The sequence below is a fragment of the Hevea brasiliensis genome, chromosome 3, assembly GCF_030052815.1.
Source record: "Hevea brasiliensis isolate MT/VB/25A 57/8 chromosome 3, ASM3005281v1, whole genome shotgun sequence".
In the NCBI taxonomy this organism is placed as follows: domain Eukaryota; kingdom Viridiplantae; phylum Streptophyta; class Magnoliopsida; order Malpighiales; family Euphorbiaceae; genus Hevea; species Hevea brasiliensis.
In genome coordinates, this window is record NC_079495.1 from 1,010,899 (window position 1) to 1,037,684 (window position 26,786).

At 35.2% G+C, this 26,786-nt stretch overlaps 5 protein-coding genes and 1 long non-coding RNA gene across 8 annotated transcripts in view; all 6 read right to left on the bottom strand.

The window, feature by feature from the left end:
• Positions 1-1,211: 1,211 nt before the first annotated feature.
• The window catches only part of LOC131168808 (uncharacterized), a 44,851-nt gene continuing 19,276 nt past the window's right edge, over positions 1,212-26,786 (bottom strand). The window contains exon 2 of the long non-coding RNA XR_009147493.1: positions 1,212-1,466. This is a non-coding gene — a long non-coding RNA (uncharacterized LOC131168808). The remainder of the gene's footprint in view (positions 1,467-26,786) is intronic.
• On the bottom strand, positions 2,384-3,078 carry LOC110655304 (29 kDa ribonucleoprotein, chloroplastic-like). Of its 2 annotated transcripts, none has more exons than XM_058143569.1 (2): positions 2,633-3,076; positions 2,384-2,513 (listed from the first exon to the last, which is right to left on the bottom strand). In XM_058143569.1, exons 1-2 carry the CDS (start codon positions 3,011-3,013, stop codon positions 2,511-2,513), a joined length of 384 nt encoding a protein of 127 aa, XP_057999552.1. In that variant the 5' UTR covers positions 3,014-3,076; the 3' UTR covers positions 2,384-2,510. The 2 variants fall into 2 exon arrangements, with proteins under 2 accessions (XP_057999552.1, XP_057999551.1); XM_058143568.1 differs by having other exon boundaries at positions 2,414-2,539; positions 2,633-3,078.
• LOC110655303 (pentatricopeptide repeat-containing protein At2g37230-like) lies at positions 4,802-7,214 on the bottom strand. Its single transcript, XM_021811550.2, has one exon. It carries the CDS (start codon positions 7,151-7,153, stop codon positions 4,880-4,882), a length of 2,274 nt encoding a protein of 757 aa, XP_021667242.2. The 5' UTR covers positions 7,154-7,214; the 3' UTR covers positions 4,802-4,879.
• LOC110655374 (uncharacterized) lies at positions 7,906-15,835 on the bottom strand. Its single transcript, XM_058143565.1, has 5 exons — positions 15,540-15,835; positions 13,626-13,725; positions 8,686-8,756; positions 8,479-8,565; positions 7,906-8,398 (listed from the first exon to the last, which is right to left on the bottom strand). Exons 1-5 carry the CDS (start codon positions 15,801-15,803, stop codon positions 8,132-8,134), a joined length of 789 nt encoding a protein of 262 aa, XP_057999548.1. The 5' UTR covers positions 15,804-15,835; the 3' UTR covers positions 7,906-8,131.
• LOC110667281 (pentatricopeptide repeat-containing protein At2g37230-like) lies at positions 19,078-22,221 on the bottom strand. Its single transcript, XM_058143562.1, has one exon. It carries the CDS (start codon positions 22,084-22,086, stop codon positions 19,813-19,815), a length of 2,274 nt encoding a protein of 757 aa, XP_057999545.1. The 5' UTR covers positions 22,087-22,221; the 3' UTR covers positions 19,078-19,812.
• LOC131178581 (uncharacterized) lies at positions 22,867-25,924 on the bottom strand. 2 transcript variants are annotated; one of them, XM_058143566.1, is made up of 5 exons: positions 25,788-25,924; positions 25,315-25,414; positions 23,675-23,745; positions 23,468-23,554; positions 22,867-23,387 (listed from the first exon to the last, which is right to left on the bottom strand). In XM_058143566.1, the coding sequence occupies exons 2-5, from the start codon at positions 25,403-25,405 to the stop codon at positions 23,121-23,123; spliced, it is 516 nt and encodes a 171-aa protein (XP_057999549.1). In that variant the 5' UTR covers positions 25,406-25,414; positions 25,788-25,924; the 3' UTR covers positions 22,867-23,120. The 2 variants fall into 2 exon arrangements, with proteins under 2 accessions (XP_057999549.1, XP_057999550.1); XM_058143567.1 differs by having other exon boundaries at positions 25,829-25,892.

The following is a 26,786-nucleotide window of genomic DNA, read 5'->3' on the forward strand; positions in this document are numbered from 1 at the left end:
TTGGAAGTGTGATGAGGTTGTATCCTTGATGTCCCACAGCACGTGTTCAATTCCAATACAACTAGAAGTTGTAAATTACTAATAAGTCCCTGTTTTTATTTTTTGAAAATTTTAGGGGGGCTCAATTTCCCCCTTAGCTCCATCCCTGAGCATATATATGCATAGATCTATCAGTTATCTTCATTCCAAAGAACAAATTTTAATTTTGTTGATAGTAGTTGGCTTTTTCGCAGTAGCTCTTTTTCCAAAAAGCGCCTGAACCTCGATTACCAAATCACCAACAAAATGACTAAAGAAAGCAGTAACAGGACCAGAAATCATCTCTGCTTCAACTTCATTAAAAACATGAAGAAAAAGGAGGCCCAATGGGATAAGAAATTTGTTAATTTGGGTATATATTAGTAACTCTTTTGTGGACAAATTTTCTTCTTGTTCTCTATAGGTTGGGTTGGCCCAGCAGATGCTGCCAAGAATCTTGTTTATTTGGTCTTGAGTTGGACCTCTGCCAAGAATCTTGTTTATTTGGTCTTGAGTTGGACCTTAGTGAATGAGCCCAATTTAAGATCTTCCCAAGCTGCTAGTATAAAGCAAGCAGCCCGTGTCCTCCACTTGACCTGCGGAATCGATATGCTACAAACTAAATTACAGCAAAGGCTTCAACATCAGTAATGGCGATGGCTGTTCGTGCAGATGAAGGCAGGGTGATCAACAAATATTTGATAAAAAAAGATCAACAAATAAAACAGATTCGAAGTCTGATTCATCAATGAAGGGATCAACAATCGCATATATCCCAATAACATCCACGGGGCCAAAAGAATCGCCTGCAATATCCTACATCTTTTTCTCACCTTCCATATACTCTGTGAAGTCTTCAATAATACAATTCTAGTTTAATTCCCTTTATCTTTAATTCTTTTTAAAGTTTCAGTAATATATGCTTTCTATTTTATTAATATATAAAATTTACTTATTATAAAAAGTAATTGTAAAGCGTTTGAGGTGTATCATTAAATAAATAAACAATTGATAATGTGTCAATTAATTATTGACTTATCATTCCATATCAAATGCTCAAAGAGTAACTATTTCACTAAATAATTTACTCATCGGAGTGTTGTTGCATCATAGTTGTAAACTTTGGAAAAGTAGAAGAAAAAGAACCTCCAAGAGGAGAAATTTTCAATGAAAAGATGTTCTTGCAAAACATATATGGGAAAGCCAAACTAAATAACTGATACATTGAACTTATAAATAGCCTTACAAATGAGAGTTTTCATCAGGATCATGGTACCCAAAACATACATCAAGAAATTTCAATGTAGGGCTCTTTTTCATCTAGATGCATACATCTAAGAAGCACATGATTGTCATTTCTACAAGCAATTTAGGAACAAGGATCATTTGGCATGTGTTTCAAGAATACCAATACAGCAACAGATTGCAGTTGCTCATCTTCCAAGTCCCTGTCACAGAAATTTGAGGTTTTAGGTTGCAAGAACTCGTATCTATAAAAATGACACATAATGGTCTCATCAGATTCACTTTAAAAAAGACGACTAGCTGGGAGCTAGCAGATGGATCAGACATTAGTTTAGTTTTGATAATGATTTTGTTCATTCAGACGCAAACACACATATAAAGCAGAAAGATATCTGTAGCATTCGTTCACCAAGAAATACAGCAAAGGTTTTTTGCTCAAAATTGACGTCTTCGCCTAGCTTCTGCAACAGAGACCCGAATTGCTCTGCCATCCAATTCCTGCACCAAACAAGTTTCACAAAGTACAGATCAACTTGCAGCTATTTATAATTGGAAGCACACTGACAAATGGCATAATGAGACATCAGATTGATGTTAAGAATTAGTTTAGTCACATAATTATATGAAATATTTAACTTCCCAATTAGACTCACGCAAACATATGTATCGTTCAGTGAGCCAGCTTGATGAAACATAAATGACCTTTAAAAAGCTCTGGCCAGACAAAAAATCATTATATCGAAACCCACAAACTAGAATTGGGTGCAAATCAACCATGTGCCGACACTTGATCTAAACTTATCATCCACATGAAAAACAAAACACTCCACTGCATGAAACCTCCAACACAGAAAAATGAATAATAATAGCTCTTATGTATTAGCTACATTGAAAGCCAGGTTTCAGACCTAGCAATTCAGATTCAACACAAGGCAGTAAACCTGAAGATTATTTGAACAATAAATATATCATCACTGAAAAGCGAATAATAAACTTACAACGCCATTCAAGGACTCGATGGCATTTTCAACCTCTTCAGCAGAACTGTAAGTAACAAACCCAAAGCCCCTTGATCTACCACTCTCTCTATCATAAATCATAAGTTTGATAACACATTACTAAGTGATATTCACAAAAACTTGGATAAAATATGATCCAACTTACATAGCCATTGAACTGCTGAGCCGCTGCTTCAACTTCCTCAGTAGTTGACAGGGTCACAAAACCAAATCCTCTGCTTCTCCCAGTTACTTTGTAAAAGGAGGGGAAAAGGGCACTTTCAGAATGCAAATTATAAACAGGTCATAATAAGAGTAAATTATAGTAAAAAGCCACCAAATTTGAGTGAATAAAAAAGAAAAAAAAAAACCTCAACCATCTCAACATTTCTAGCGCTTTCAAACAAGCCAGCAAGCTGGGCACTGTCAACGCTGAAGGGAAGATTACCCACAAACAATTTGAGGTCGGGAGAGAAAGTGGGATCATCTCCGTCGCTCGCGACCTCCTCTTCTTGTCCGTACTCAGAAGAAATAGCAACGTTGGGAACGAAGCGAGAGGAAAAGGGTTGTCGGAGAGCTCCCAAGGAGTGGAAAAATGAAGTGGGGATTGAAATGGGCTTGGCATGTAACCTGAGAGAAGAGGAAGAGGGAGAGACAAAAAAGAGAGAAGTGAGTTTGTTGGGGTTGCAAAGGGAGAGAGTTTTAGGATTGAGAAAAGGGAGAAACAGAAAAGACGCTGAAGCAGTAGGCATGGCTATTCTTCTGAGCTTGCAAAAATAGAAGAAAGGACGATAAGATTTCAGGAAGAGAAGGGTTTATAAAGGGGATTGCCAATTTTAAGATATTTATGGCCTGTTTGGCTCTTTGGGTAAACTTTTTTTTTTTTTTTTTTTTATCAGAGCTCTTTGGGTAAACCTTGCGGTAGTACTTCACCTTATTATATATATTTTTAATATATTGCTATCATATAAAATTGTTTTTTTGAAATTTTATTGGTATAAATTTTGATTTATGTTGATTATTTGAAAATTATATTTTAAATTTAGAAATATAAATGTAATAGGATGATGGTTTTCTTTGGAGGTTTAATTGATCTTTCAAGGGGCTTGGATGTTTTTTTTGGCTAGTTGCCTAAGGCAAGATCCTTGTTAATATTTGGGGTGTGTCCGTGTTATGGCTAATGATCTAGCTGTGCTTTGCCCTGTGTGGTGCTCTTAACGAGGATGTGTTACGTACTTTGAGGGATTGTACATTTGCTCATAAACTTTTGTGTGGACTGTTTTAGGTCTCATCTTGGTCTGGTTTTTTTACTAGCTCTTGTTCCCAGTGGCTTCTTTGAAATTCTTGAGCAGCTTGTGAGAAGTCATCTTGTGATTGGGTGCTGATGTTTGGCACTCCTATGTGGTACCAATTTGATAGGTTAATTTTGTGGTTTGGAAACTAATGAATTGCTACGCCCAAGCTATGGATTGAAGTTGCCTGGGCTGCTATTCTGGCTTAACCAATCTTTGGGCTTTTGGTTTTGGACGGAGAAGGTTGGAACTTGTGCGTCTTGCGATGATGAGATGCGTTGCAAACCATTAGATGATATCCTCCAAGCGAAGCCACAGGAGAAAACCACCCCAGACACTTACAGACAGAATTAGATAAAACCCTTTTTATACTTGGAAAGAGGATGCGGCAACCATTCCTTAGCCGTAAGAATAATATAAACATATATAGAAGTAAAATTACATTATTATACGAAAAATAAAGGAAACATAGATATGCAAATAGAAAGACTGAAGATTATTGAATGCTTCTGATATATTTAAAAATAATATTTCTTGCATTCATATTCAGGTCAAACTTTTCAGAAAGTGAATATATATTTCTGTGACATGTGAATCTAATATTTCTGTGACATTCATATCTTATGATTTCTGTCATACCAAAAATAATACAAGTGCATCTTGTATGCAGAGCAGGAAAAAAATAAAAATAGTCATTTTGCTTCATGGGCACAGCAACCCCAATGTCACAGAACGCAATTATTCCACTATCCAGCATCCTCCACTAATGCTCACCTCTGGTTCTAGCCTACCGCTACACAGGAATCAGCATATCTATAGCACAGATTATTGAAATGCAGTTAGACAAGAATAAGCTAGCCTCTGAGGGAATAAATTTTTTTGTTCTCAGAACTTGGCAAATAAGCAAAAAACTATACTCCACTGCAGCAAGCTATCCCAATATAATAGTTGATTGCAGTTTTAGAGTTCAGAAAGTATTAAAATAACTACATAACAATCACGGTGAGTAAAAAGGAACTAATTTCAAGGATGATATTAGTAACAAATATGATCAGCAGCCATTCATCATCTGCAATCCTTGAGCATTAGAACCATCTCTCAGTTGAGAATATCCTGCCTAATTCACTAACTCTTCAAAAATAATTCAATCAGGGAAACATATTTCCTGTTTGAAGGGATAACACCCTATCTTCAAAATGATTAAACAGAACTTTTTTCATCGCTTTTCTCAAAATTTATTCTACTCAATGAAGCGAATAATAATTTTCCATTGAACATTCAACTATATTGTAACCAATGAACCAAAAAAAATTAAAAGCACTTTAATTAAAATGCTAAAGAAGATTGTTTCTTTCCTTTCTTGTTTTCACGAGATTTCTCCCATCCCTTTATCATTCTTGAGAGAATATCAGCCTGCTTTGTGTTCCCCTCCTGATTAAGGCTTTTAATCAAATCCTCACAGCTACTCCAATCTGTAACCCCTCCTTTCTCCATGATTTTACACAGTATTGAATATGCATTAAGGGTCTTCCCTGCAGCTAAGAGAGCATCCAACACTTTATCACAGCTTTTAAATTCTACATTAAAGTCCCTCTCTGATGCAAAGTCTAACAACTTAACAGCAGCAATTGTCTTGCCTTTCTCACTAAGAACAGACAGAAGATCATCAAAATTAACATGACACCCACTATGCATGAGTAGCTCAATTCGTCCAAGGGCTTCCTCAACATGACCTCTCATAAGGAGAGCTTCCAAAATCTTAGCTACCAAGTCCATATTCTCCTTCACCCCCTTCTCCACCATACTCTTCATAACACGGCTAGCAGTTTGAACCCTCCCATCTTCAAACAGACTCTCCATCACTGACCTAAATACTGATGAATCTGGGACATGCCCTTCTTCAATCATAGCATCCAAAGCTGTTTTGGCTTCAGCTGGCTCACCTTTCCTAAGGTAGCTTTCAATAAGCAACATGTATGCATCTGCATCTCGAGGGACCCCTCTCCTAGCCATGATCTTTATAATTTCAAAGGCAGAATCAGGAGACCCTTCTTTTGAATGCCCACGGATCAAATTATTAAAGGCATTTGGGTCCTGAACACCCTTTTTCATCAACTGCCGGAAAAAGATTTCTGCTTTTCCTGTTTGCCCATGACCACACAGATACTCAATCATAGAGTTATAAGCACCAGACCCCATTTCAAAAGTATTCTGTGGCCTCAAAATAATTTCCTTCTCAATTAACTTATCCAACAATTTTACTGCCCGATCATACTCCTCAGCCTCACAAAAATTTTCTATCAAGACACCATAATGGCCAGCCTCTGTCGGGATGCTCAATCGTATCATTGCCTTCAGCACATCCTCAGCAGCTCTCAAATCTCCAGCCTTGCACTGGCTAGATAACAAACTTATAAAGATGGAATTATCCTTAGGAGCAAGATGCCTCCCTACCATCTCCTTCAAAATCTCTTTTGCCTCTGTCATATTCCCAGCATTACAAAGCCCCGGCAACAAAGCCAAATAAGTGTGAGCATTAGGCTTAATACCAACTGACTTCATCTCCTCAATCAATCTTAGCCCATCATCCACTCTATCTACAGAAACATACCCTTTAATCATAGTCGTATAACTAATAACTGTAGGAGCTATGTTTTTCCCCTTCATCTCCACAAACAACTTCTCTGCCTCCTCCATCTTTCGAAATCTATAATACCCATTGATCATTGTATTATAAGTAACCACATCAGGGGATATCTCCCTAGTCTTCATATCCTCATAAAACCTCATTGCTGTTTCCAACCTGGATGACAAGAAGAAACCCCAAAGCATAATATTGTAAGTGTGCCTAGTTGGCTCAATCCCTTCACTCAGCATCTTATTAAAAAACCTCTTAGCCATCATATATCTCCCTCTCCTCAAGATCACCTTAAACAAAGTATCATAACTCTTAACTGACCTCTCCACACCCAATTCATTCATTTTCTGAAATATCTTAACAGCTTCTTGAACTATCCCAGCCTTACCATAACTCTCAATAAGCACTACAAACATATCCTCATCCCACTCAACCCCATTCTTTGGCATATCCAAGAGAATACAACGAGCGTGATTGAGCTTCGAAACTCGACCCAAAATCTCAATAATCTTCATATGGGTCCCACGGTCGTGCCGAAACAACCCAGCCCGCTCAACCCACCTGAAGAACTGGAGGGCGTGCTCAGAGTTACGAGCACCGTGCAGAACATTATAGACTAAAGAGTGGTCAAATTCGGGAACCAAATCCCGGATTGTGTTCTGCAACCGCGTCGTCCAGGCTCGACTAGCCATCATTCTGCATATTATATCCTCCAATTTTTCAGGGTCCGGACGCTCACCTCGCAGGATACGCTGGTGTTTTTGATTCTCTGGAGCAGCATTTGGAGACTCGGTTTCGGATTGGGGTTGTGGAATAGGTGGCGGGATTTCTGTGACAGAGGAGATTGTATCTTGGGTTAAAGTGCAGAAATGGAGGGGACTGAGGAAATAGGGGAGTGAAAGTCTCGGAATAATGTGATAAGCCCGAGCTCTGTAGGATTTAGAGAGGGTTAAAGAAGCCATTAGTGAGGAAATTAACAAGTATAGATCTAAGGGTATTTTTCTTCTTCTTCTTCTTGGTTTCAGGAGAAAAATACGTAACTATACTCTGGATTAGGAGAAAAGGAAGAAGAAAGCTGCAGAAGCCACACAGCTAGGGCTTAAGAGACTATATACTGTGGTTTTCGTTTTTTGTGGGCTTGCAACACTTGAAAAAGAGGTTAGCTTACATAGGCTGGGTTTAATTGTTTTTTGGAGCCCAAATTCTAACACCATACGTTGGAAGAGCTCATGCAAGATTTTTTTTTTTTTTACTATTTATTAATAGTATAGGGATTTTAGTAAGAGCTTTTTTTTTTTCCATTATCCCACATACGTAAAATTTTTTTATTTATTAATAAAAAATAATTTTCACAAATACTCTTCTTATTATCATCCTTAAACAAAAGCCAAATTCGACCTTAATTTAAGAGTTTATTGACTAAAAAATTAGTTGAGAAACCTAATTTATTTTTTAGTACAAGTTAATGGGCAGAATTTAAGCCTCCGACCACAACAATACATAATTATAGATAAGGATCATTTAACCTTTAAAGAGTTAATTTCCTTGCAATGGCAGGCTGTCATGTTATTGCAAAGACGTTCGCTTTCTTTCCTTTCTCGTCATTCCGCCATTTTTTATTCTTTTTCATTTCTTTCTCTTAGAAGTCCTTTTTCTGTCTCCCTGCAATTTTTTTTCCCCAGAAAATGCAGCAAGCAAGCACAAACTATAGTGATTGGATTGAATTGTAACTTTTCTTACTGAATAAATTGGCTCATTCCAGCTGAAAGATCAATTGTTTACGACTACTATTGCAGCACCTTTGAGTTTTGAGTTATTGCCAAGATTACATTTTTCTTAACGAGAGAGAGAGAAAGAGAGAGAGTCATATAACTGCAAGTATCAGCAGTTGAAGTTGGATTACTACTCTTCGTCTTGACAGAGATTACCATCATTTATGTTCAATGGCGCTTCCCACCACTGCCTTTCTTCTTTCCTCGAATTTTCTTTCCGCTTCCCTTCTTCTTTTTCTTCTCTTTACCAACAACATGATTACTGGAATCATTATCTTTTAATGAGGCTGGGTTTAACATATGCTTCACATCAAGTACACCATTTCTGAAATATCCCTCGCTTGACCTCAGCACCCCGTTCTCCAGTTTGCGCTTCTCCAATGATCTTTTAGCTCCACCACCAAGCTTACCTCCAAATCGTCCAAGAATTATATTCTATAATATTGAACTGTTAGCGCAACTGTGACAAGTTTTGTAACGTCAAATAAATTAGCAATTTCAGTGAAAAAAAAAACCTCTTGAAACATTTTCTCCTCTCTTTCCTTTTGTTTCTTCATTTGTACACGTGCTACACTTAAAGGCAGTCTTTGTTTCTTTGGAGGCTGTGTTGAAGACACATGTTGCATAGAAATATTTAGATAACTTTTAAGGTAGAAACATCAGCTTAGTAATTGAAAATATTTCACTTTGCTAGGTGTGTTTTGCACATGCAGAGTTCTTACCTTGCCACCAAGAGACACTACCTTCCGGTTCTCCAACTCTTTCCTTTCTTTCCATGTCATATGTGAGGCACCTGAATGGCAAGTATCAAAGTTAACCGAAAAAAAAAAAAAGCTAGATAACAGCTTAATCAGACAGAAACAAATTCACAAAAAAATTCCCACTGGTTAAATGCAAATGCAAATTAAAGAAACAAAATAGATTTATGAAGCATCCAAAGAATTAAACACCATTAGGAATTTAAGATCAAACAGATTACACATTTTTATCACTTACAATTTTCTATAAGGAACAAAGATATATCATATGTGTCAGAGTGAAATCCCTAATTGCCCATTGAAACAACAGCTTTAACAAAATAATAAACCATAATTATTTCTCAACCTACACTGAAAAAAAAAAAATTAAAACCACAGTGGTGGCCAAACTAAAAATGGTACACTGCTTAAGCGAAAATTGCCACTTCCATTCTTTTTATTCCCAATCAGCTTGCCCCATAAATTACAGTCACAAGTTCAGGGTTATTTGCCAACCCAGGGAAACTACATCAGTAACTGGAACAGAATACATAGTGATCCAAACTAATTGAAAACTTTTTCTTCTGGGTTCTCTAAAATACAAGGAAACACCTCATGAGCTTCCTCACCACATCTCACTTAAAACACAAGAAAGAAACATTCCTCACTGGTTCACAGTCACACCAATATATCAGACTCGAAATCTTGTTCAATCTCACTTAAATACAAATCAAATATATAATTTCCATACTCCAATTCCTGATTGCTGGGAACATGAGCTTTTTCCTCAATCTCCATTTTGATCCTTTTTTTTTTCCATTTCGAAAAATAATTTAGTTACCATTAGTAGTTGGCCAGCTAACTTTAAAAAGGTCTTTTGGAGTCAAATGCAAAAAAATCCAGAAATTAGATATCTAATTATGTTATAATAGTAAAAAATCTTGAAATTAGATACCTAACGAGGCCCATTAGCTCCTCATCTTCTGCAAGGAAAATTAAAAACTTTTAATAAAAAAAAAAAGAAGAAAGAAAGAGGGAAGAGAGAGAGAATTCCAAAATCAATGGAGTTTCACTGTACCTAAGTCCTATACTGAAGATGTCATTAGCACTCCTACTTAAAGGGGTTAGGAAATCATGTGGGAATAAATTTAACCCAAATTAGGATTCTTAAAACTAAATTTGAAACATGTTTCAATAAAGGAAAGTTTTCAAAATCATAATTTCATTGCACGTCTTCCAAAATAATACTTTTTTCAAATAATTCTTTAAAAGAGACTCATTCCAGGTGACTTGTTAATAAACTATGCTGAAAATTAGAAAACTACTTGCAATGTAATTTCGATATGTTCATATTAGCCATTAAACATTTACCCAACAATCACATACACAGCAGTTAAAAAAATTACAACTCAACTCAACTCAACTCAACTAAGCCTTTATCCCAAAAATTTGAGGTCGGCTATATGGATTCGTTTTTTCCACTCTGAACGATTTTGGGTTAAATCCTCAGAAATGTGTAATGCTTCTAAGTCATGCTGTACTACTCTCCTCCACGTCAATTTAGGTCTACCCCTTTTTTTCTTTCTATCCTCTAGCCTAATGTGCTCTACTTGTCTAACTGGAGCCTCCGTATGTCTACGCTTCACATGACCAAACCACCTCAATCTCCCTTCTCTCAACTTATCTTCAATTGGCACCACTCCTACCTTTTCTCTAATACTTTCGTTACGGACTTTATCTAATCTAGTATGGCCACTCATCCACCTTAACATTCTCATCTCTGCAACTCTTATCTTAGATGCGTAGGACTCTTTCAGTGCCCAACACTCACTACCATATAGCATAGCCGGTCGTATGGTCAGACGGTAAAATTTTCCTTTTAATTTATTGGGAATCTTACGATCACATAAAACTCCCGTGGCACGTCTCCACTTCAACCATCCGGCTTTAATCCTATGACTAACATCCTCCTCACATCCCCCATCTACTTGAAGGACTGAGCCTAGATATTTAAAGTGATTACTTTGGGACAGTGCCACTCCATTCAAACTAACTCCTTCCCTATCACCAGTTTGGCCTTCACTGAACTTGCAATGCATGTATTCTGTCTTCGTTCTACTTAACTTAAAACCCTTTGACTCTAGAGTACTTCTCCAAAGTTCTAGCTTCCTATTGACTCCTTCTCGTGTCTCATCTATCAGAACAATATCATCCGCAAACATCATGCACCAAGGAATACTCTCTTGTATATGTTTAGTCAGTTCATCTAAAACTAATGTAAAAAGGTAAGGGCTTATGGCTGATCCTTGGTGTAATCCAATTGAGATCGGAAAATCTCTTGTGTCCCCTCCCACCGTGCGCACAATAGTAGTTGCTCCTTCATACATATCTTTCAATACTTGTATATACCTAATAGATACCCTCTTTTGTTCTAACGCATTCCATAAGACCTCTCTTGGAACACTATCATAAGCCTTCTCCAAATCAATAAAAACCATGTGTAGATCTTTCTTCCCATCTCTATATTTCTCCATCAAGCTTCTAATGAGAAAGATCGCTTCCATAGTTGAACGATCGTGCATGAAACCAAATTGATTGAGAGAGATAGAAGTATCATGACGTAGTCGATGCTCCACAACTCTCTCCCACAACTTCATAGTATGGCTCATGAGTTTAATTCCCTATAGTTTGAGCAACTTTGTATGTCTCCTTATTTTTAAAAATAGGTACTAAAATACTCTTCCTCCATTCATCGGGCATTTTCTTTGAGTTTAGAATCTTATTAAATAATTTAGTTAACCATGCCACTCCCATATCTCCCAAATACTTCCACACTTCAATTGGTATTTCATCGGGTCCACAGCTTTACCTACCTTCATTCTCTTAAGTGCGTCATTTACTTCTAAAGATCTAATCCTTCTAGTATAATTTACATTCTTTTCTATTGTTCTATAATCTATATTCACGCTATTTCCATTTTGACTATTATTAAAGAGATCATTAAAATAATTTCTCCATCTTTCTTTAATGTCCTCATCTTTCACCAACGCTTTTCCTTCTTTATCCTTAATGCACCTAACTTGATTGAGATCTTGACATTTCCTTTCTCTACTCCTTGCTAATCTATAAATATCTTTCTCCCCTTCTTTAGTTCCAAGTTTCTCATATAACTTTTCAAAGGCCTGTGCTCTTGCTTGGCTAATCGCCTTTTTGCCTCTTTCTTTGCTATCTTGTACTGTTCATATGCCTCATTATTATCACATTTAGGTAATTTCTTATACCATTCCCTTTTTCTCTTCACTGCCTTTTGTACTTCCTCATTCCACCACCATCTCTCTTTTGAGAGTGGTCCATGTCCTTTAGACTCCCCAAGTACTTTTCTAGCTACTTCTCTAATCTTTGATGCCATCTGTATCCACATATCATTGGCCTCCATATCTAGCTTCCATACTTCGGACTCAAGAAGTTCATTTTTGAACTTCACTTGCTTTACTCCTTTGAACTCCCACCACTTTGTTCGAGCTACACTATTTCTTCTGACCTTACTTGAATTGTTCCTAAACTTGACATCCAAGACCACCAACCTATGTTGACTTGTTAAAACTTCTCCTGGAATGACCTTGCAATCCTTGCATAGAGCTCTATTTGTCTTCCTGGTTAAGAGGAAGTCGATTTGGCTTCTATGTTGCCCACTTTTGAAAGTCACTAAATGTGACTCTTTTTATAAAGTAGGTATTTGCTAGTATTAGGTCGTATGCCATAGCAAAATCCATGATGCTTTTTCCCTCCTCATTTCGACTGCCAAAACCAAAACATCCATGAACATTCTCATAACCTTGCCTATCACTTCCTACATGTCCATTCAAATCTCCACCAATGAAAACATTCTCTTCATTCGGTATGCTTTGCATTAAATCATCCATATCTTCCCAAAACCTTTATTTACTCTCCTGTCTAGTCCTATTTGTGGGGCATAAGCACTAACTATATTTATTGTTTCTCCGTCTAGTACTAGCTTTACTAGTATAATTCTATCTCCTACTCTTTTCACAGCTACTCTGCGTCTTTCAATGTCCTGTCTATGATTATACCCACTGCTCTTGATTCTCTCCTTTCCTGTAAACCATAATTTGTACCCTGAATTACCCACTTCCTTACTTTTCTCTCCTACCCATTTAGTCTCCTGAATACAAGCAATATTCACCCTTCTCCTTTCCAAGATATCCACAAACTCCATTAATTTTGCTGTAAGTGATCCAACATTCCAAGTATCAACCCTGATCCTCCTCCTATCCTGCTCCTTCCTAATTGGTCTCCTTCTATGATATCTTCTATTATTTTCTATGTCTATCTTGTGTTCTGTTCCACTATTTGTTCTATTATCTGTCCTATGGACTAACTTCTTTACCCACACCCGTCCATGATGTGGGAACCCTTGCTCACTTAACACCACACCCGGGCGCCGGCATAGCGCATCGCTTTTGGTGAACGCACTACACCCTTGCATATTTCTCACTACACCCAGGCTCTGACGTAGCACTTCGTTAGTAGAGGACGCCTCAAATTTATATCATTTGAATCTATATCATAAGGTGTGACGAAATTTTTACGCTGGTTGTCACCTACCGCAACCCTCCTCCTTTATCCGGGCTTGGGACCGGCTAAGCGCAAACTACTTAGGCGGAGTTAGCAGTTAAAAAAAATTACAACAAGCATAAATTCCAAGAAAACACAAGGCAAAAATGCAGATTATTGCAGGCAGAAATGCTATAAAACAAAAAGAAAGAAGCATAAAGCAAAGATAAATAAAGAAAATTCAAAGTTATACTGCAACATAAAAGTCATAAATATACAATAACATGCAGGCAGAAATGCAATTATACAAAAACAAAGAAGCATAAAGCAAAGATAAGATTAAAGAATACCCAAAAACTCGATGTCTTTCATAAGCTTTCTGAAGTCCCAATCACGGTCCTTGCTATCCATAGCATCGCTTGTTTGGTTTCTCTTCTTCATTTTCTTTGCCTTGTTTAGTTTGCAGATCAGTTCAACCACAAAGGAAAACAAAAATTGTAAAATCCTACCTAAATACGGGCATGGATGGATACATCAAAACTCAAATAAACTGGAGAAAGAGAAAAGCATAAAATACAGAAAGCAAAATTGCAAATCAGACTCATCTTCTCTTCCCACCAGAATCTCCAACATTAATCCAGAAAAAAAAAAATCACATATCTGAACCATATAGAATACAAGTTTCAGAGCTCAGACCAAAGAAATATCCCATGTTACCTCCCTTTCCACCATTTTAAACACATTGAAGCTTAGCAAAAATATGTGCAGAAACAGCAGGTACACAAAACATATCAAGACTTTCCTTAATTTAGAGATTTTTTACCTCAATTTATGGGAATTCAGGTTGAACCACTCTCAAATTACCTTTGACACTAAGGGGTGACAGTGGCACCACAGCAGAGCAGCAGCTAAAAGTATTATCTAGGCTAGACTTAAGAGTGAAGCCGGCAGGTACCTGAATCTGAACCCATGTAAGAAAACTACCAGCCAAACCCTTCCCAAACTCGATTAAAATTATTATCTTGCAAGCCGTACCGTCCCAAATCCAATTATTATTACCCGAACTCAATTGATTTTTTTTTTTCAAAATTAATTAAAAAGGATATAAATAGGTCAAATACCCAAACCCAAATCAGAAAAATTGAAAGAGTAAAAAAAATAAAATAAAATATATACAGGTTATCTATGCTTTTAAACAAAGAGATTAATGCATATATCACATAAATGAAGCACAATCTAATATGCCGACTGTTTAATGAAACATCAAATGAACAATTTACAATTCCCAAATTTGAAAAAAATTTATTGACATAGTATGGCATCAATAAAGAGACAAGATACAATACCCTGGTTTACAGCAATCTCCATATTCCATAAGCACAAACTAATTTGACAAAATTGCCCAAGAACAACTAATCCAAGCAGCACATAAGAAAAAGCTAGTAGTCTTAAATTCTGCATTTCACAGAATTTGAAAAAAAAAAAATAATAAACCCGGACAGAGACACATCAAAATAATTTTATTATCATTAAAAGAAAAAAGAGTAACATCTGCAATAGCAAAAATGTATTCAATCAAAGTCAGGATACATCTTACACAACAGCTGGAGCTAATTGCTTCATAAAATACAATGGAAATAGAAAGATGGCCTCTATCAGAAACATAAGGTCATGCATCCAAAGCCTAAAAGAATCTCAATGTACTTAATTGATATGGAAAGAAATATCTCAGCTCGGGGTTTATTCCGTTTGGGCCAAATCACATAGTTTCTCAGAACTCAACTCCCGGTTTCCATAGTTTAAAAATGAAAAACCTAGTGGTAAAAGATGTAAAGCTACAAGTTCTATATGGTTCTGCCAGTATACAAATTCCCATGAACCTAGTTAGGCTTCTTCCGTATGCAGTTGTTTTCTAATTTCTTGTGTAAGACAGGAATAATATCTGGTAGAAATAGAATTGCTCTGGCTAAACCTTTTATGAAATATGAACTATGTAGAGCCTAACCTTAGATACATGCTTGACATCCTGGAACAGGAAACCAACAACACCTCTTCAACAAAATCATTAACATGGAAATAAAAGATGTACCAACATCTAATAAGCACAACATCCAGAATACACAAAGGATACTTTGGCCCATAAGACAGAACATTCATGCCGACATTGCCTATTCATATACATATATATTCACGCTGTATACATATACGAACTGCTTATGAAAATTACAAGTTGCAGAAGGAAACAAGACTATGAAGAGCCTGACCTTGAATCGAAGACGAGACGAGAAAAGCAGGAAACGAGACAACACTGCAGCAACCAGCAGTGTATCGACGACACCACTCACACGAGGCGCAGCAGAGTATCGACGACAAACGAAGCACAGCAGATCAGAGGACTTGAGGAGGCGCAGCAGTCGTGCAAATATAGAAGAAAATCTAAGAAGGGGGAAAGGGGCAATGAGTATCGGCGTCGCCGCGTCGGGCACAGACAAGGCGAGAAGAGATCCGACGCAGAGACGCAGCCGCATAGGTTTACAAAGTTTAGGGTCTCTGGCTTGGGTAGGGTAGTGGGCTGGGCTTTAGGCAGAACATGGGTTTTTTTCTAAAACTATTAGTAGAACAGGCACAAATCCGCTCTAGAGAAGGCAATATCCACTTATCCAGGCAGTGGAAGGGAGACCTTCCCAGCCTGGGACTCCAAGGAGAAAAGGCTACTTGCCAACAAAAACATACAACTTTCTTTAATATATATATACATATATATATATAATATGAGAGAAAATTTTGTCTCTGTACAACTAAAATTAAAGAATAGAAATAGCAACGGAATGTGGCAGAGGCAAGTTACGAGGTTTCAAGATAGAGAGAATTTTTTCATTCTTACTCTCTGTAAATCGCGAAAAAAATTCGTTGAAAAATTGATGTCGCATGGGTGCAAAAAGCTTAGCCAAGTGTAGTAGAGATCAAAGTGTACCCAAAAAGGCCTGCCTCCATTATTTTAGTGTCTCAAAATGTGTTTATTGCACAATCACTCTTTTTATTTTATTTTAGTGTATATGTTTCATGGGTATATGTGAGCCAACTTAGAGGGCAGGGAGCATAAGAGCAGAGCTAACCAACTCCAAATCAATGACATATTTCAATTAATTAATGTATCTATTAATCTATACATGTAAAGATACAATGAATAAAATTACCTCGCTCATTGTTTACACAGATTGTCACAGTGTCCCAAAAATCTCAATCTAGTGAACAAAAATGCAAGTAATTAATTCTTGGCAGCTTAGTGTTTGAAAATTAAAAAAAAAAAAACCCTTAAAAAAATAAAATTTAGCAAAATTATTCCTTTCAATTGATTTCTTTATTATTGTTGTTAAAATTGAGAAATACTTTTTAAATATATTAATTAGAGAGTACTAAGAAATAATTTAAAATTAAATTTAATAAATTTTTATTATAAAACTACTAAAATAATGATATATTATAAAATAATCACATATAATATATACTCATTTTATTTAAAAATATACGTATAAGCAGTATTCTCTAAAATATGCTAATAAATATGTTCTTATCACTTTTCTTTATAAATAAGATTAAATAATAATGAAAAATGGTTAATTTTTTTCCAGACCTCGTCTCTCTTCCCATTCTATTGTATTTCTATTATATTGCTACCCTTTCAAATCTTTATCAAGGATATCTCTTGTGGATCTTTGATATTTTTCTTTTGATTGTAGGTCCCTTATAACTGAAACGATAAAAATAGAGTTATATTAGTAAAGTAATAATTTTAAACTTTATTAAATAATAAAATATTTTTTAATTATTTTTTAATAACTTTTAAAATATTTTTTTTTCTTGAAACACAATTTACCCCACCAAAATGCCAAGAATTTGAGTCTTATTTAATATACCCTAAGATCAATGACATTACTACATTAGGCATGTGTTGTTGGGTTGAAGGGTCAATTGGAAGTTCACAAAACCTACTTAGAAGGTACAAACCCTAATTAATTATTATGCAAAGATTGACACTTCCTATCTATATAATAATAATAATAATAATAATAATAATAATATACAATGAACAATGACTCTCTCTATCACCACACATACCCACAAAACCCTAAAAATATCAATATAATAAACAAATTTGGAAAGGCTAGATTCTTAATTGGTTGTTTAATAACACGACTCAATCATGTTTACCTAATTGATATTTTAATTTAGTTCCTCTATAACTTAATCATATGCAATCTCAACAGCAAAAAATGATTAAGCAATATTTGTTTTGTAAATTCAATGGTAAGTATTTCAATAAGCACAATTAACTAGTGTTAATACTATGAACTATTAATTAATTCAAAGGGATTTGCATATCAATGTCCAATGTATATGTTTCAAATTTGATTTATGTGCTAATTAAATATATGTTATTGTATGTTAAGACTAAGAATAATTAATAATATTAATTAAAGAAGTTGTAGTTTTTGATGCATTGAATGACCAACGACAAGATGAAGCATCAAGCACATGGAGAGCAAAAGAGTTGCTGGGTACACGTAGGATCCTCTTCATTAATATTCTACGGTGGATGTGACATATGATGAACCTCATATAAAAATCATTTAAATCAAATATCTATATTAAAATTTATATAAAATTAATTAAAACATATATAACAGATATATAAATTTAAATATAAATATTTAATGATCATGAAGTTTAACTTTATATAAACTCGTTATTAATTAAAATTTCTTATTAAGGCTTTCTCATTTCAATGGAGAAAGGCTAATGCTTCCTTTGTAATATAATTTTTTTTTTGTAATTTAATAAAATATTTAGCTTAATTTATAAAAATTGATTAATCTAGTGTAAACTTATATGTATTTAAGATTTTAAATAATTATCTGTCACAACTCAAATGATTGTAAAGCTTAACTATATTCTTAACTTTATATAATTTCATTGTTAATTAAAATATCTTGTTTTGCTTTGTCTCAAATTCGGAAGGCTTTCTCATTTGAATGGAGAAGCTAATGCTTCCTTTGTAATATAATTTTTTCTTTTACAATTTAAGAGAATATTTAACTTAATTTTTAAAAATTGATTTATAAATACATTGTATTTATAAGATAATTTAAACTTATATGCATTTAAGATTTTAAGTAATTATCTATTTGATTAAAATGTTTATAAATAATTGATAAATATTTAATGTATTTGATAAAAAATAATTTATAAATATATTTATTATTAAAATAATAAATAAGATATTAAATAAGTTTTATGATCAAATTTTAAAAATTAAATAAAAAAATATAATAAAATATTTTATCAAATTAACTTATAAGCATTGAAAATAAATATATTTTTTTAATTTATAAATCTAAAAATTATTATAAATAAGTAATCAACTAATTTTTAGAGCATATAAAATAATTTAACTGATTTATAAGTTTAGACAAAATACAATCTAAAGTTACATACATTACGTGCAACATTAAAAAGTTTATAATCAATTCCTTAATAGCTAGAGGCCTCGATTCGTTTCAAATTAAAATTTGTTGTTGTTCTATTTTTATACTTGAAAAGAGGATGCTGCAACCATTCCTTAGCCGTAAGAATAATATAAACATATATAGAAGGAAAATTACATTATTATACGAAAAATAAAGGAAACATAGCCATGCAAATAGAAACACTGAAGATTATTGATATATTTAAAAATAATATTTCTTGCATTCATATTCAGGTCAAACTTTTCAGAAAGTGAATATATATTTCTGTGACATGTGAATCTAATATTTCTGTGACATTCATATCTTATGATTTCTGTCATACCAAAAATAATACAAGTGCATCTTGTATGCAGAGCAGGAAAAAAATAAAAATAGTCATTTTGCTTCATGGGCACAGCAACCCCAATGTCACAGAACGCAATTATTCCACTATCCAGCATCCTCCACTAATGCTCACCTCTGGTTCTAGCCTACCGCTACACAGGAATCAGCATATCTATAGCACAGATTATTGAAATGCAGTTAGACAAGAATAAGCTAGCCTCTGAGGGAATAAATTTTTTTGTTCTCAGAACTTGGCAAATAAGCAAAAAACTATACTCCACTGCAGCAAGCTATCCCAATATAATAGTTGATTGCAGTTTTAGAGTTCAGAAAGTATTAAAATAACTACATAACAATCACGGTGAGTAAAAAGGAACTAATTTCAAGGATGATATTAGTAACAAATATGATCAGCAGCCATTCATCATCTGCAATCCTTGAGCATCAGAACCATCTCTCAGTTGAGAATATCCTGCCTAATTCACTAACTCTTCAAAAATAATTCAATCAGGGAAACATATTTCCTGTTTGAAGGGATAACACCCTATCTTCAAAATGATTAAACAGAACTTTTTTCATCGCTTTTCTCAAAATTTATTCTACTCAATGAAGCGAATAATAATTTTCCATTGAACATTCAACTATATTGTAACCAATGAACCAAAAAAAATTAAAAGCACTTTAATTAAAATGCTAAAGAAGATTGTTTCTTTCCTTTCTTGTTTTCACGAGATTTCTCCCATCCCTTTATCATTCTTGAGAGAATATCAGCCTGCTTTGTGTTCCCCTCCTGATTAAGGCTTTTAATCAAATCCTCACAGCTACTCCAATCTGTAACCCCTCCTTTCTCCATGATTTTACACAGTATTGAATATGCATTAAGGGTCTTCCCTGCAGCTAAGAGAGCATCCAACACTTTATCACAGCTTTTAAATTCTACATTAAAGTCCCTCTCTGATGCAAAGTCTAACAACTTAACAGCAGCAATTGTCTTGCCTTTCTCACTAAGAACAGACAGAAGATCATCAAAATTGACATGACACCCACTATGCATGAGTAGCTCAATTCGTCCAAGGGCTTCCTCAACATGACCTCTCATAAGGAGAGCTTCCAAAATCTTAGCTACCAAGTCCATATTCTCCTTCACCCCCTTCTCCACCATACTCTTCATAACACGGCTAGCAGTTTGAACCCTCCCATCTTCAAACAGACTCTCCATCACTGACCTAAATACTGATGAATCTGGGACATGCCCTTCTTCAATCATAGCATCCAAAGCTGTTTTGGCTTCAGCTGGCTCACCTTTCCTAAGGTAGCTTTCAATAAGCAACATGTATGCATCTGCATCTCGAGGGACCCCTCTCCTAGCCATGATCTTTATAATTTCAAAAGCAGAATCAGGAGACCCTTCTTTTGAATGCCCACGGATCAAATTATTAAAGGCATTTGGGTCCTGAACACCCTTTTTCATCAACTGCCGGAAAAAGATTTCTGCTTTTCCTGTTTGCCCATGACCACACAGATACTCAATCATAGAGTTATAAGCACCAGACCCCATTTCAAAAGTATTCTGTGGCCTCAAAATAATTTCCTTCTCAATTAACTTATCCAACAACTTTACTGCCCGATCATACTCCTCAGCCTCACAAAAATTTTCTATCAAGACACCATAATGGCCAGCCTCTGTCGGTATGCTCAATCGTATCATTGCCTTCAGCACATCCTCAGCAGCTCTCAAATCTCCAGCCTTGCACTGGCTAGATAACAAACTTATAAAGATGGAATTATCCTTAGGAGCAAGATGCCTCCCTACCATCTCATTCAAAATCTCTTTTGCCTCTGTCATATTCCCAGCATTACAAAGCCCAGGCAACAAAGTTGAATATGTGTGAGCATTAGGCTTAATACCAATTGACTTCATCTCCTCAAGCAATCTCAGCCCATCATCCACTCTATCTACAGAAACATACCCTTTTATCATGGTCGTATAACTAATAACTGTAGGAGCTATGTTTTTCCGCTTCATCTCCACAAACAACTTCTCAGCCTCCTCCATCTTTCTAAATTTATAATACCCATTGATCATTGTATTATAAGTAACCACGTCTGGGCATATCCCTCTAGTCTTCATATCCTCATAAAACCTCATTGCTGTTTCCAACCTCGATGACAAGAAGAAACCCCAGAGCATGATGTTGTAAGTGTGCCTAGTTGGCTCAATCCCTTCACTCAGCATCTTATTAAAAAACCTCTTAGCCATCATATATCTCCCTCTCCTCAAGATCACCTTAAACAAAGTATCATAACTCTTAACTGACCTCTCCACACCCAATTCATTCATTTTCTGAAATATCTTAACAGCTTCTTGAACTATCCCAGCCTTACCATAACTCTCAATTAGCACTACAAACATATCCTCGTCCCACTCAACCCCATTCTTTGGCATATCCAAGAGAATACAACGAGCGTGATTGAGCTTCGAAGCTCGACCCAAAATCTCAATAATCTTCATATGCGTCCCACGGTCGTGCCGAAACAACCCAGCCCGCTCAACCCACCTGAAGAACTGGAGGGCGTGCTCAGAGTTACGAGCACCGTGCAGAACATTATAGACTAAAGAGTGGTCAAATTCGGGAACCAAATCCCGGATTGAGTTCTGCAACCGCGTCGTCCAGGCTCGACTAGCCATCATTCTGCATATTATATCCTCTAATTTTTCAGGGTCCGGACGCTCACCTCGCAGGATACGCTGCTGTTTTTTATTCTCTGGAGCCGCATTTGGAGACTCGGTTTCGGATTGGGGTTGTGGAATAGGTGGCGGGATTTCTGTGACAGAGGAGATTGTATCTTGGGTTAAAGTGCAGAAATGGAGGGGACTGAGGAAATAGGGGAGTGAAAGTCTCGGAATAATGTGATAAGCCCGAGCTCTGTAGGATTTAGAGAGGGTTAAAGAAGCCATTAGTGAGGAAATTAACAAGTATAGATCTAAGGGTATTTTTCTTCTTCTTCTTCTTCTTGGTTTTAGGAGAAAAATACGTAACTATACTCTGGATTAGGAGAAAAGGAAGAAGAAAGCTGCAGAAGCTACACAGCTAGGGCTTAACTTAAGAGACTATATACTGTGGTTTTCGTTTTTTGTGGGCTTGCAACACTTGAAAAAGAGGTTAGCTTACATGGGCTGGGTTTAATTGTTTTTTGGAGCCCAAATTCTAACACCATACGTTGGAAGAGCTCATGCAAGATTTTTTTTTTTTTTTTACTATTTATTAATAGTATAGGGATTTTAGTAAGAGCTTTTTTTTTTTTTTTCCATTATCCCACATATTGTTATGCATAATACGTAAAATTTTTTTATTTATTAATAAAAAATAATTTTCACAAATACTCTTCTTATTATCATCCTTAAACAAAAGCCAAATTCGACCTTAATTTAAGAGTTTATTGACTAAGAAATTAGTTGAGAAACCTAATTTATTTTTAGTACAAGTTAATGGGCAGAATTTAAGCCTCCGCCCACAACAATACATAATTATAGATAAGGATCATTTAACCTTTAAAGAGTTAATTTCCCTGCAATGGCAGGCTGTCATCTTATTGCAAAGACGTTCGCTTTCTTTCCTTTCTTGTCATTCCGCCATTTTTTATTCTTTTTCATTTCTTTCTCTTAGAAGTCCTTTTTCTGTCTCCCTGCAATTTTTTTTCCCCAGAAAATGCAGCAAGCAAGCACAAACTATAGTGATTGGATTGAATTGTAACTTTTCTTACTGAATAAATTGGCTCATTCCAGCTGAAAGATCAATTGTTTACGACTACTATTGCAGCACCTTTGAGTTCTGAGTTATTGCCAAGATTACATTTTTCTTAACGAGAGAGAGAGAGAGAGAGAGAGAGAGAGAGAGAGAGAGAGAGAGAGAGAGTCATATAACTGCAAGTATCAGCAGTTGAAGTTGGATTTCCACTCGTCGTCTTGACAGAGATTACCATCATTTATGTTCAATGGCGCTTCCTACCACTGCCTTTCTTCTTTCCTCGATTTTTCTTTCCGCTTCCCTTCTTCTTCTTCTTCTCTTTACCAACAACATGATTACTGGAATCATTATCTTTTGATGAGGCTGGGTTTAACATATGCTTCACATCAAGTACACCATTTCTGAAATATCCCTCGCTTGACCGCAGGACCCCGTTCTCCAGTTTGCGCTTCTCCATTGATCTTTTAGCTCCACCACCAAGCTTACCTCCAAATCGTCCAAGAATTATATTCTATAATATTGAACCGTTAGCGCAACTGTGACAAGTTTTGTTACGTCAAATAAATTAGCAATTTCAGGGAAAAAAAAAACCTCTTGAAGCATTTTCTCCTCTCTTTCCTTTTGTTTCTTCATTTGTACACGTGCTACACTTAAAGGCAGTCTTTGTTTCTTTGGAGGCTGTGTTGAAGACACATGTTGCATAGAAATATTTAGATAGCTTTTAAGGTAGAAACATCAGCTTAGTAATTGAAAATATTTCACTTTGCTAGGTGTGTTTTGCACATGCAGAGTTCTTACCTTGCCACCAAGAGACACTACCTTCCGGTTCTCCAACTCTTTCCTTTCTTTCCATGTCATATGTGAGGCACCTGAATGGCAAGTATCAAAGTTAACCGAAAAAAAAAGAAAAGCTAGATAACAGCTTAATCAGACAGAAACAAATTCACAAAAAAATTCCCACTGGTTAAATGCAAATGCAAATTAAAGAAACAAAATAGATTTATGAAGCATCCAAGGAATTAAACACCATTAGGAATTTAAGATCAAACAGATTACACATTTTTATCACTTACAATTTTCTGTAAGGAACAAAGATATATCATATGTGTCAGAGTGAAATCCCTAATTGCCCATTGAAACAACAGCTTTAACAAAATAATAAACCATAATTATTTCTCAGCCTACACTGAAAAAAAAAAAAAATTAAAACCACAGTGGTGGCCAAACTAAAAATGGTACACTGCTTAAGCGAAAATTGCCACTTCCATTCTTTTTATTCCCAATCAGCTTGCCCCATAAATTACAGTCACAAGTTCAGGGTTATTTGCCAACCCAGGGAAATTACATCAGTAACTGGAACAGAATACATAGTGATCCAAACTAATTGAAAACTTTTTCTTCTGGGTTCTCTAAAATACAAGGAAACACCTCATGAGCTTCCTCACCACATCTCACTTAAAACACAAGAAACAAACATTCCTCACTGGTTCACAGTCACACCAATATATCAGACTCGAAATCTTGTTCAATCTCACTTAAATACAAATCAAATATATAATTTCCATACTCCAATTCCTGATTGCTGGGAGCATGAGCTTTTTCCTCAATCTCCATTTTGATCCTTTTTTTTTTCCGTTTCGAAAAATAATTTAGTTACCATTAGTAGTTGGCCAGCTAACTTTAAAAAGGTCTTTTGGAGTCAAATGCAAAAAATCCAGAAATTAGATATCTAATTATGTTATAACAGTAAAAAATCTTGAAATTAGATACCTAACGAGGCCCATTAGCTCCTCATCTTCTGCAAGGAAAATTAAAAACTTTTAATAAAAAAAAAAGAAGAAAGAAAGAGGGAAGAGAGAGAGAATTCCAAAATCAATGGAGTTTCACTGTACCTAAGTCCTATACTGAAGATGTCATTAGCACTCCTACTTAAAGGGGTTACGAAATCATGTGGGAATACATTTAACCCAAATTAGGATTCTTAAAACTAAATTTGAAACATGTTTCAATAAAGGAAAGTTTTCAAAATCATAATTTCATTGCACATCTTCCAAAATAATACTTTTTTCAAATAATTCTTTAAAAGAGACTCATTCCAGGTGACTTGTTAATAAACTATGCTGAAAATTAGAAAACTACTTGAAATGTAATTTCTATATGTTCATATTAGCCATTAAACATTTACCCAACAATCACATACACAGCAGTTAACAAAATTACAACAAGCATAAATTCCAAGAAAACACAAGGCAAAAATGCAGATTATTGCAGGCAGAAATGCTATAAAACAAAAAGAAAGAAGCATAAAGCAAAGATAAATAAAGAAAATTCAAAGTTATACTGCAACATAAAAGTCATAAATATACAATAACATGCAGGCAGAAATGCAATTATACAAAAACAAAGAAGCATAAAGCAAAGATAAGATTAAAGAATACCCAAAAACTCGATGTCTTTCATAAGCTTTCTGAAGTCCCAATCACGGTCCTTGCTATCCATAGCATCGCTTGTTTGGTTTCTCTTCTTCATTTTCTTTGCCTTGTTTAGGTTGCAGATCAGCTCAACCACAAAGGAAAACAAAAATTGTAAAATCCTACCTAAATACGGGCATGGATGGATACATCAAAACTCAAATAAACTGAAGAAAGAGAAAAGCATAAAATGCAGAAAGCAAAATTGCAAATCAGACTCATCTTCTCTTCCCACCAGAATCTCCAACATTAATCCAGAAAAAAAAAATTCACATATCTGAACCATATAGAATACAAGTTTCAGAGCTCAGACCAAAGAAATATCCCATGTTACCTCCCTTTCCACCATTTTAAACACATTGAAGCTTAGCAAAAATATGTGCAGAAACAGCAGGTACACAAAACATATCAAGACTTTCCTTAATTTAGAGATTTTTTACCTCAATTTATGGGAATTCAGGTTGAACCACTCTCAAATTACCTTTGACACTAAGGGGTGACAGTGGCACCACAGCAGAGCAGCAGCTAAAAGTATTATCTAGGCTAGACTAAGAGTGAAGCCTGCAGGTACCTGAATCTGAACCCATGTAAGAAAACTACCAGCCAAACCCTTCCCAAACTTGATTAAAATTACTATCTTGCAAGCCGTACCATCCCAAATCCAATTATTATTACCCGAACTCAATTATTTTTTTTTTTCGAAATTAATTAAAAAGGATGTAAATAGGTCAAATACCCAAACCCAAATCAGAAAAATTGAAAGGGTAAAAAAAATAAAATAAAATATATACAGGTTATCTATGCTTTTAAACAAAGAGATTAATGCATATATCACATAAATGAAGCACAATCTAATATGCCAACTGTTTAATGAAACATCAAATGAACAATTTACAATTCCCAAATTTGAAAAAAATTTATTGACATAGTATGGCATCAATAAAGAGACAAGATAGAATACCCTGGTTTACAGCAATCTCCATATTCCATAAGCACAAACTAATTTGACAAAATTGCCCAAGAACAACTAATCCAAGCAGCACATAAGAAAAAGCTAGTAGTCTTAAATTCTGCATTTCACAGAATTTGAAATAAAAAATAATAAACTCGGACAGAGACACATCAAAATAATTTTATTATCATTAAAAGAAAAAACGAGTAACATCTGCAATAGCAAAAATGTATTCAATCAAAGTCAGGATAAATCTTACACAACAGCTGGAGCTAATTGCTTCATAAAATACAATGGAAATAGAAAGATGGCCTCTATCAGAAACATAAGGTCACGCATCCAAAGCCTAAAAGAATCTCAATGTACTTAATTGATACGGAAAGAAATATCTCAGCTCGGGGTTTATTCCGTTTGGGCCAAATCACATAGTTTCTCAGAACTCAACTCCGGGTTTCCATAGTTTAAAAATTTTGTCTCTGTACAACTA

Excerpts from the sequence above, each read along its gene's own strand:
- LOC110667281 (XM_058143562.1), bottom strand. The coding sequence starts at position 22,086 with ATGGCTTCTTTAACCCTCTCTAAATCCTACAGAGCTCGGGCTTATCAC.
- LOC110655304 (XM_058143568.1), bottom strand. The coding sequence starts at position 3,013 with ATGCCTACTGCTTCAGCGTCTTTTCTGTTTCTCCCTTTTCTCAATCCT. Across the intron at positions 2,540-2,632 it reads GAAATGTTGAGATGGTTGAG|TGCCCTTTTCCCCTCCTTTT; the intron begins GTTTTTTTTTTT and ends GCATTCTGAAAG.
- LOC131178581 (XM_058143566.1), bottom strand. The coding sequence starts at position 25,405 with ATGAAGAAGAGAAACCAAACAAGCGATGCTATGGATAGCAAGGACCGT. Across the intron at positions 23,555-23,674 it reads TAGTGTCTCTTGGTGGCAAG|CCTCCAAAGAAACAAAGACT; the intron begins GTAAGAACTCTG and ends TCTTCAACACAG. Across the intron at positions 23,388-23,467 it reads AGGAGAAAATGCTTCAAGAG|AATATAATTCTTGGACGATT; the intron begins GTTTTTTTTTTC and ends TCAATATTATAG.
- LOC110655303 (XM_021811550.2), bottom strand. The coding sequence starts at position 7,153 with ATGGCTTCTTTAACCCTCTCTAAATCCTACAGAGCTCGGGCTTATCAC.
- LOC110655374 (XM_058143565.1), bottom strand. The coding sequence starts at position 15,803 with ATGCGGCTGCGTCTCTGCGTCGGATCTCTTCTCGCCTTGTCTGTGCCC. Across the intron at positions 13,726-15,539 it reads CGTCTCGTCTTCGATTCAAG|GCAAAGAAAATGAAGAAGAG; the intron begins GTCAGGCTCTTC and ends AAACTAAACAAG. Across the intron at positions 8,757-13,625 it reads GAAAGACATCGAGTTTTTGG|GTGCCTCACATATGACATGG; the intron begins GTATTCTTTAAT and ends CTTGCCATTCAG.